The sequence below is a fragment of the Arachis ipaensis genome, chromosome B02 (genome assembly GCF_000816755.2).
Source record: "Arachis ipaensis cultivar K30076 chromosome B02, Araip1.1, whole genome shotgun sequence".
Lineage (NCBI taxonomy): Eukaryota > Viridiplantae > Streptophyta > Magnoliopsida > Fabales > Fabaceae > Arachis > Arachis ipaensis.
In genome coordinates this window covers 4,699,664-4,710,370 of record NC_029786.2, presented here as the reverse complement: position 1 = coordinate 4,710,370, position 10,707 = coordinate 4,699,664, and the positions used below count along the sequence as shown (strand labels likewise).

The 10,707-nt window shown below is 38.6% G+C and overlaps 1 protein-coding gene across 2 annotated transcripts; it reads right to left on the bottom strand.

The window, feature by feature from the left end:
• Nucleotides 572-7,097, bottom strand: LOC107623724 (pentatricopeptide repeat-containing protein At3g62890-like). 2 transcript variants are annotated; one of them, XM_021115229.1, is made up of 3 exons: nucleotides 6,946-7,063; nucleotides 6,192-6,759; nucleotides 572-3,645 (listed from the first exon to the last, which is right to left on the bottom strand). In XM_021115229.1, the coding sequence occupies exon 3, from the start codon at nucleotides 3,368-3,370 to the stop codon at nucleotides 1,031-1,033; it is 2,340 nt and encodes a 779-aa protein (XP_020970888.1). In that variant the 5' UTR covers nucleotides 3,371-3,645; nucleotides 6,192-6,759; nucleotides 6,946-7,063; the 3' UTR covers nucleotides 572-1,030. The 2 variants fall into 2 exon arrangements, with proteins under 2 accessions (XP_020970888.1, XP_016181569.1); XM_016326083.2 differs by lacking the exon at nucleotides 6,192-6,759 and having other exon boundaries at nucleotides 6,946-7,097.

Below are 10,707 nucleotides of genomic sequence, written 5' to 3'. Positions count from 1 at the left end.
GGCTGCTAATACCCCGTAGGCTGAAGAGCAAAAGGAGGAATCCTCCCGAGGAGGGGCTCGCGTCTGATTAGCTAGTTGGTGAGGCAATAGCTTACCAAGGCGATGATCAGTAGCTAGTCCGAGAGGATGATCAGCCACACTTGGACTGAGACACGGCCCAGACTCCTACGGGAGGCAGCAGTGGGGAATTTTCCGCAATGGGCGAAAGCCTGACGGAGCAATGCCGCGTGGAGGTAGAAGGCCTACGGGTCGTGAACTTTTCCCGGAGAAGAAACAATGACGGTATCCGGAGAATAAGCATCGGCTAACTCTGTGCCAGCAGCCGCGGTAAGACAGAGGATGCAAGCGTTACAGTGAGAAATCAAAATTAAAAAGCATCCAAACTTTTAGACAAGGAGAAAAAATCGAGTCCAAATCATAAAAGATTGAATAAACATGTTAAAAATTTAAATAATTTTGATATAGCTGTTCTGATGTTTATTTTATTAAGAATTTGACTACAAATAATCAAATATACACTATACACTATGCACTTAAAAAAATGTTGAGCAGGTTGATTAGGCTCATGGATAATATATGAGATAATCAAGCATTGTGGTAGTCCACATTTAATTGATCATTCTCTTGAAAAAAAAATAATAATAAAAAGTGGTACCCCAATATTCCGAAGCATGCAGAAATGGCAGGCTCATAGTCTTCAGTGACACCTTTGTAGTTTATACCAATCACATCATATCCTTTTCATGGCTGTGTTGAACTTTGGGCTGCCATGCCAATATAATTTTAGATGAACTTATGTTGTGATTACCTCAGGTTTAATCTGGTAAGAAGATGAATCAACTTTGTTGAACCCTCATGAATCTTAGTGAAAGCAAGTTTTTATGAATTGTTACAAGTTGTGGATCCAAAAGCTCAATAATCAATTCATGATCAGGATCAAGCTTGAGCAAAACTAAGAGGAGTTCAAGCCAAGTGATGTTTTATGACTGCAAGCTGCTCCAAACCAATTCAATTGTCTGCAACAATTCTTCTACCAAAAATCCATGCAGGAACAAGATCCATGTTTAAAGTGGTGGAAGCGATGACGATCCCTCACCACAATTTCGCGATTGAATGCTTTTGAGATTAGTTTCACCACGGTGTGGCAATCATTACATATTCGCAGATTCTTCATTATTCTGATAGGGGTTGGCGGAGGAATAGTGATCAGTCCGAACGCGACCGCAAGTTTCTCACTATGGCTGAAAAGTGCAGTTTCCTTCTCTTCTTCATCAATATCAAGTGAAACCTCATTTGTGCTTGGTGTATATCCCTCAATCTTCAATTTTGCGGCCACTACGTCTAACATATGTTCAATATCATTGATTTTTGGGTGTGTCTTATCCCCTGCAAAAAATTCATGAACTATCCCATTTGCTTCAATCATGCTACAACCAGGTATCTTCACCACCCCATGTTGTGCCATAATATCCCTAATTTCAAGAACATTGCCCCAATTCCCTTTCGAAGCGTATATATTTGACAATAACACATGGAAACCATCATGATCAGGTTGAAGCTGAATGAGTTTTCTTCCAACCCTCTCTCCCATTTCATTGTTGTTGTGCTTCCTACATGCACCAAGCAAAGCACCCCATGTAGCAACATCCGGTGCCATCGGCATACTCTCGATCATTTCCTCTGCTTCCTTAAGCAAACCCGAACGCCCCAACAGGTCAACCATGCATCCGTAATGCTTGACATTCGGCTCTATCTTGTGTTCTTCAATCATGGAATTAAAGTAGCAGCGCCCCTCGTCTACTAGTCCCATATGCCGACAAGCCCCAAGAACTCCCACAAATGTAATTTCATTAGGACAAGTTCCTGATTTTTTCATCATCTCAAACATGCTAAGTGACTTTTGTACTAAACCATTCATTGCCAACCCAAGAATGAGCGCATTCCATGTAGAAACCCCCGTTTCCTCCAATCCATGGAAAACCTCCAATGCATTCTCCACACAACCACATTTCATGTACATATCTATAAGTGTTGTGCCCAAGATGAAATTAACTTTCAATCTATTTTTACTTATATAAGCATGAATCCATTTGCCCAAATCCAAAGCAGCAAGACGGGTGCATGCCGAGACAACACTCACTAAAACAGTCTCATCAGGCCTAATTCCATGAACCTGCATTTCCTGAAACAAAGCCAAGGCCTCCGAGAATCGTTCATGCTGCACATAACCGGATATCATAGCACTCCAAGACACAACATCCTTATCAGGCATAGAATCAAACAGCATCTCAGCATCCTCAACCGAGCCACATCTCAAGTACCCGGAAATCATTGAGTTCCAAGATATCTGATCCACAAGCAAACAACCATCAAAAACCTTCCGAGCATCCAATATTTCCCCACAAGTCGAGTACAAATTGATCAATGCATTCTTCAAGCTAACATAACCTTCAATCCCTACCTTTGTAGCCAAGCCATGTATCACCTTCCCAGTCCTATCTACCATCAAATGTGCACAAGCAGACACAGCACTAATCACGGCCACCTCATCCACCACCACCCCATTAGCATTCATCTCAACAAACAAACCCAAGGCCTCCTCAAAGATCCCATTCTGCTCATAACATGAAACCATCGCAGTCCACGAGATCATATCCTTTTCCTCAATCTCATCAAACAGTTGGCGCGCCTTCTCAACACAACCACTCTTCCCAAACAGCACAATCATCGAATTCGAAGCAATCGTGTTCCTCACTGGCATCATAGCATAAACCTTCTCTGCTTCCTCCACATCACCCAATTGAACATACCCAGCCAAATAAGTGTTCCACGAAACCTTATCCAACACGGGACTTTCATCGAACACCTTGCGAGCGCTCTCCATGTTCCCGCAAACAGCATACAAATTAATCAAGGTATTGTTGACATAAAGATCAGAACCAAAACCCATCTTGAGAACATGGGAATGCACTTGCCTCCCCTCGAGCTCAGAGGTACGTGAGGCGCATGCACGGAGGAGGATGGGGTGTGTGTAGTTATCAAAAACAGCACTTGTTCTGCAAAGGGAGTTGTAGAGGGAAATGGCATGGTGGGGTTGGTTGCGATCGACGTGAGCACGCATGAGGGAGTTAGAGGCAAAGGGGTTAGGGTTTTGGAGGAAGTGGGTGAAAATGCGGAGAGAGTGGTGGAAGGGGAAGGAGGGGAGGGAGAAGGTGAAGAGTTTGGTGGAGAAGAGTGTGTTGTGGATGTGGCCAGTGAGAATGGATTGGGAGAGGATCTGGTTGAAGTGGTTTAGGGAAATTGAACGGTGTAAGAGGGATTTTAAGATGGTGAGGTTGATGGTGGTGGCGGTGTGGAGATTGGGACTCATTTTCTGGTTGAGACATTGGGGGTAAGTGTTAGGTATGAAACTATTTTGATCTACAATTTGATATAAGGTTCAATTCGTGGAATGAATCTTTATGGATAATCAAGAATATTCAATTCGCCATCTATTTTTGTTGAAAATTATCACCTTTTCTAACTCCATTCACCTACTTCTATTGAAGATCAACTCTTCTTACTCCATTCAATGTGCACATGATATACCACCTTTGTTTTATTTGCCAACCTAATGTGTTGATCTATAAAAGGGAAGCTTGCAACCTGAAAAGGGAGAAAAAAAATAAAAATAATCAAGACAGTGCAACATGAACAACATTAAAATTCTACTTTTATAGTTAATTAGTTTTGGATCCATGCAAATTATAGTTTTTTACTTATTTGTTCCATTGTGTTTTTTATTATAGGTTGAATGGTTGTTGATGAGAATTCAGGGGATTTGGTTTTAATGTGAATAACAAATTGATAAGTGGGAAAGCAGCTGTTATTGGCTTCTTCCTGTTGGATTTTGAGCTAAGCTGTTAACAAGGGACTTTTTGAAAGGAACATGTCAACATGCTCTTTACAAAATCAATTTTAACTTATAAAACCAATTTTTGACAAATTAAAAAACCAGTTTAGCCTTTTTTGCTATTATAAAACCAATTTTTTACCCTTTTTGCCTAACGTATAACACATTTATATTAGAAAACCTGATCTCAATACTCCAAACCATAAAAAATGTCTAGTAAATACTATAGCATATACTGTATACACCATAGGCGCATCTTTAGAATAACAGTATCAACAACATCCATCACCATCTATTATATTAGATTTCAATAAACACCATAGGCAAACATTCATGTTTTTGGATACAAAATAACTAGTTTATACTAATAAATTCAAAAAAGCAATTGAGTCTTGTTGAATCGGAACTACTATTTCAGACATCACACTTGAGATTTCAGAATTCAGAGTGGACAGGCTCCACTACATACTAAAAGAACACAAGGGTAACACCAAATTCCATTAAACTTCTAAGGCAAAGTTCATTAAAGTCATTTCAACTGAAAAGATGAAAAGTGTGGTGACATGACCTCCACTTATTGTAAAAAACAACCCTTCCATGCTTACAAATAGAGAACAAGCAAGCAGAACAGCTACAACCATGTCATCAAATGCCATTCTATGGCCCGTTCATAGTCCAAAAATAACTATGCACAACAAACACACAGAGTACATTCTTAGTACCTACACAAAAAGTTTTCATAACTAAGGCAGCTGTTACAGGTCTTATTTTTCTGTACAATAGAAAATAGTTAGTGTTGGATAACTGGTATTGTCAAATTCAATAATGTATCAACACCAGAATCAACAATTGCGGTAGCAGCAGACACAAAAAACAGCATCATGATTAAGAAGCAAAACCAGTGACAGAGCCTTCACCCCTTCCCACTTTCGAACCATATTAACAAACAAAAGGAAGGTTCTAAAAACCGAACTGGTGATCTAACCGCTCTAGTTACTGATTCATTGGTTCAACCGGTTCAACCGTAGTTCAACCAAAAAAACCGTTTTATAATAAACACCTGATTCTATAAAAATTCAATGAATAGAGCAACTGGTTCTAAACACTCTTCTACAGCATTTTTTTACTTCAAATGGGGATCATAAACAACTAGTTCTATGAATAAACAAACTACAATAATATGCAATGCCAAAAATAGGTCAATAATGAAATAAATTCTCTCTTCAATTCTATGTTCAAGCTTGTAGCAGCCCAGAATCAACAGAGTAATACAATTGAAATAGTCTTCCTTCGTATTCTTATATACCTCAAAGAATTTCCTACAAAATGAAAATTGAACCCAACACACAGCCTTAAAACAAAAACAAAACAACACTCAGAAATCATCACCTCTTCCAAATACAACCTTAAAACAAAACAGAACAACATTCAGAGTTTGAGCATTGATCACAAAAAATTGATTTCTGAAACAAAACAAAAACAACATAACAATATTCAGAGTTTGAGCATTGATCACAAAAAATTGATTTCTGAAACAAAACAAACAATCAACAAAACAATGAAAAATGAAGCATATAATAAATCAATGATCACCAATATCCAGCAATAATCTCAAAGACAACAATAAATACACAACAACAATTTAGCAAATAAACAAGAACAAGACCTAAGTAGAAAATCCAACAAATTAAATCACAGCAACCTAACAATTTAGCAAATTAAAACAATAGCAGCCCAACAATTTAGCAAATTATCAACTTAACAAGTTCAAGAACAGAAAATCACAACAAAAACAAAAAAACAAGTAACAGAAGAACAATAGAACAACAACATACGAACAATTAGCAAATTAACAAATTCACAATAACAGTTAAAATTTACCAGAAGAACACTAATGCAAGTGGAATCATCATGCTAATATGTTTTCAGCAAAGATGCTATTTGTGCAGCTAAAATTTCCTAATTACTAAGATCCAATTATTCTAATTTCACATGCAATCGACTTACTAAGTTTCTGAAAGCTAGAAATTATAAAACCAACCAGAAATATGGTTAAAGCATTTCATCAAACATGTTGAGTGCGGTAAAATTAAAATGAAATAAGAGAATTCAAAGCTTAATATCAATGTGATAGAGAAGAGAACATAACTATTGTAACTTTAATTCAGTCTATGAAAAAATCCAAACCACTAACAAATCAAATAGTTACTTATTGTAATAGAAATCAGAAGTTACAGAGTTTGAAGCAGAGTATTGGTGTTGTGAGTGTATTGTCTGGTGGCAGGTTTAGGGAACTCACGGCGGCGACAAAAGAGAGCAGTTCGACGGCTAGGTGGAGCGCGCGGGTTGGTCGCAGAGTTTGAAGCAGAGCAACGTGGCTTCCAGACGAACGCGAATGCGAACTCGAACGGTGAACGGCGAGTGAACTCTAACGGTGAACGCCGAGCGAACGTGAACGGCGAAGAACGCGAACGAAGACGACAGCTGAACGAAGACGCGAACGTGAACGGCAAACAAACGGCGACGGAAGCGCGGCTGAGCAGACAAAGACGACGGACGCCGAGCTCGAGGAAGCAGCCGCGATCGGTGAAAGCGAACAGGATTGAAGACTTGGAGCACGAGGGAACCTAGATAGACGGACGGACGCCGAACTTTGAGTGCGACGGATGGCGGCAGTATGCCACTCCTTGCGGCGGGGGTGTAGGCTTACAGTGCTAGGGGTTTTTTTGGCTGGGTTTGTGTGATTTCTTTCTGAATGAATGAAAGAAAGGGAGAAAGGGAGAAAGAAATGAAGGAGCTTCCGTTTTTGTGTAAACCGACTGGATTTCGGTTCGGTCTGACCAATCGGTCCGGTCCAATTTTCAAAACTATGGATGAAACAAAACAATAGAGATCAATTCATGAGACAAAACACAAAAATCCAATGTGGATATTTAAATCTTTATTTCATTGCTTTCACCTATATCTATCTGCATTTATTCACGGAACTACCAGACTTCACTTAAGTTGCAACATAGTTAAGTTTAAAATTTGATCAAAGGTTGAGAGAGTACCTTATCATTCGAGAGAACGAAGCTTCGGCGGCAAGTGACAACCGGCGGCAACCGTGCGGTGAGTGAGAGAGGTGAGAGTGTGTTTCAGAGTGAGGTGAGGTTGGGAATGGTTTGGGGATGCCGTTGAATTAGGTTTTTTTTCCATTCATAATAAAACGACATCGTATGGAAGGGGTTTAAAAAAAATGAGTAATTACCCAATTCAGTCCCCGATGATTTTTACAATGAACACTCTAGTCCCTGAGCCTTTTAAATACCCAATTAATTATGAATCCATTTCCCGTTCAAATTCGCCTGTTAATGATTGACGGAAGTCGTCTACATGGAACGTTAACTATACACGTGGCCGTTAAGTGCCATGTGTATCGAAGCGGACAATGCAGTCCCTATGGTTATGTTAGGAACGATACCGTTTTTTTAGTTCCAAGTCGTGCGGAAGATAGCCTAAGGTACTCTGCTAAAACCGTATTTGTTCTTCATCATCATCATCATGGTTCTAAAACCCCAGTTTCAGGTCGAATGACTCCAAACAAAGGAAGTTCATCGTGTTCGAATGTCGTGGAAGACATGGTGGTTCTAACTGTAGTGATTTCGGGCACGTTGACAAAAGGAGAATACCCCAAATGCCTATGTGGTTTATATATTGTAATCACCATTTCAAGGACTTTAGAAAATCCTAGGAGGTTGTTTTCCGGATGCCCGCTATACAAGGTAAATTGCAGCTTCAATTTTTGTTGATTTCCATGTATAAGTAAGTTGTTCGAGTGAGTTGTTCATGTGATTAACAGGAAAAGCTTTCTCACTAAAAGTTCTTTGCATGGGTTGACCTGATTTTTAATATCAAGAATAATCATGGTGCTGTGGAAGATGTTATGTTGGGTGGTGTTGATGTTGCTAATGTTAGTTCGTTGTGTACTGCTGCTGATGAAGTGCAACAAAAACTCATGGAGCTGCAAAGCAGAGTTGACATGTTAGATGTTCATGAAAATGGTGCCCCAAAGATTGAATGCAAGAATATATGTACTAGTATAGTGTTTGTTATTATTGTCTTTGTAGTGTTAATATTGACACGAGCAGTAGCCATTGCTGTTTTGTAAGTGATATAGGGGCCTAGATTTAGTCGAATGAATAATGTTGAAAATGTCTAGTTTGGTTGCTATTTGTTTGTATTGAATAAAATGAAACTTATTTGAACGAAAAATTTTTAAAAGATAAAGTAACACATATAACAAATTAGATATCAACCACCATTAAAAAGGTTTTGTACCTAAACATAAGTTTTAAACAAACAAGTTCACTGGATGAACAATCAAAATGCCAACCAAAGTTAATCATACAGTAGTGCATGAACTCCTAAGAGAGTACTATACATCTCTCATCAAAAAACAAATTCAAGTTTATCCAATCACATCCAGCAACACAACACATAAAAGACAAATATGTTCTTAGTTTTTTTCAAAAAATAAAATCAACAGCTAGATGACTTTTCAGGTAGATTACTTTTTTCTTGGGTGCTTGAATCCTAGGTTTGGAATGAACTGAAACATCTTGGAGGCAGTGCCCTTGCTTGCAGTAGTCATTGTTTCTATGGAGACTCCATGGTGTTGCTGAACCTGTGAATTAAGTGGGAAGATGGGTGGTGGAGTGCCAGAAGTAGTTAGTGAAAAGTTTGGTCCAGGTTGGTGTGGCCTCACAACAGGTTGTTTTGCTATGACTTGTAGTGGGCTAAAATTGTAAATTAAAGCAACATCAATGATAATATCTCAAATGTTGTAACTATATAAGAAGCATATGAAAGCAATTTGAGTAAAGGCATTCTAAACTTACTAAACTAGTGGTTAGCCCTCTGATATTTCCAATATTGGCATAGTTGGAACAATGGGTCTAACGTTGGTGGTTGCTTTCTAAAAGACAATGCAAGCATTGTACAACATAAGTCAAGCAATCTCCTATAATCTAGAGTTATGGTTAACACGTATTATTGTATGATGTACATAAAACTAACCAAATTAGGGGTTGGATTTCCAGTATTAGCAGATGAGTGCGGCTGGGAACCACTAGAAACTCCATTTTGCAACCAAATAAACATGTCAAATATAACCAGATTAGTCCTTATCAACTTTTAAAAAAGACAAGTTAATCCCCAACTATTTCTTAAAAACCTAGATTTAGTCCCCGTCAACTTTTTAAAAATACAAGAATCTCAAAAACTAAAATAAAGAATGATCACCTGTGGTTGTGGGGCAGATTGTGTTAGTTGGATCTCCTCTGCCCCTTTATTTGTGTTTCTTTTCTTCAACTTTGCAGTTTTTCTCCTTGGGGCTGGAGCTCCTTTGCAAGTCTTGAAGTTATGTCTTGATTCTCCATACTTATTACAAGTAACTCTAAATCTCTTCTTAGTTTTTGTTCTATCAGCCTCATTTTCACTAGGATCTCTTATTTTCCTCTGTATTGGGCGACCAACAGGCCTTTTTATGGTTGGTGAAATTGGACTCATTAAACCTGTCTTAATCCAATACTCCTCAATATTAACGAGTTGAACACAATATTGATATGTGGCTCTAATTTCACCCATCTTCAGCAAGGGGTGAACATATGTTTTAAGGCAGTCTCCTCTCCAGGCAATGGCAGTAAGGGTATGAACACAAGGAAGACCTGTGAGTTTCCAACTATTGCATGTGCCTTTATTTTGGCCTAAGTGTATGGATAACTTCTTATATCCCTGTTGAACCTCAAAAATTTTGCGCTCATCATCACCAACCCAAATTGGAAACCAATACCTAACATCCTTCACAAGATCATCAAGTTTCTTCTGTTGCACATGTGCTAAGTCAGTACATGTGTGTGTTGTTAAAACCATCTTATACTTAGTCATCCTTCTCATAATGTAGCATCGTAGTTTTTCGCACATTGTGAGTATTGGGAGGCTGAGTTCCTCCAATTCCATCATGTACAACCAAGCTTTGATCATTTGAAGCTTTAACATTGGTAGAGTTAAAACCTTCTTTATTCATAGAGGCATCAGTAGCCTTCTCGGGAATAGTTTCACCATTCCCTCCATGATCAATATTAGCACAATTCTCAAGATTATGTGAATGTAGGCTCATTAGATTCTTTTGAGATAATAGAGTCACCTCATTCCTTGTCTTTCTTCTATTTTCTTAGCTTCTTTACTCTTTCTACTCCATGAACACAATCACACCTTACCCTCCTCTGATCATTCTTAACATACCTAATCTTTCTATCTTCATATATCACATGGTCTTTAAGTGCAATCTTGAAAACTTCAATTGTTGAAAACTCTATCTCAATTGAAAATATAGTTCTCCAAAATCAGTTCCTTCATTAAATTGTGGAAACTCATAATGTTCTCTCTCATCCTCAGAACTCTAAGGGGTCAGCAACTCTTCAGATTCATATTCAAAGATAAGATCCTCTTTTTCTTCTTCACCATCCTTTCCTTCATCATTCTTAACACTTTCTGGCACTGAACTTGGCTTACGAGGATTTGATCTACCAGAATTTAGCTCAGATAGTGTTTACTCTAGATCAGAATTGGACTAAAATGGTGTGAACCTTGGAGTAGAATTTGGCCCACAACCATCTCTGAAACTTGCACCAGAAATAGGCCGAGTAGCACTGGGCCTTACACCACTTTATGGTTCACCAGTTCTAGACCTTGTACGAGAGCTAGACCCAGAAAAATCGGGTCTTGCAGCACTTTGTGGTCCACCCATGTGATTGCTTTTCTTTTTCTTTACA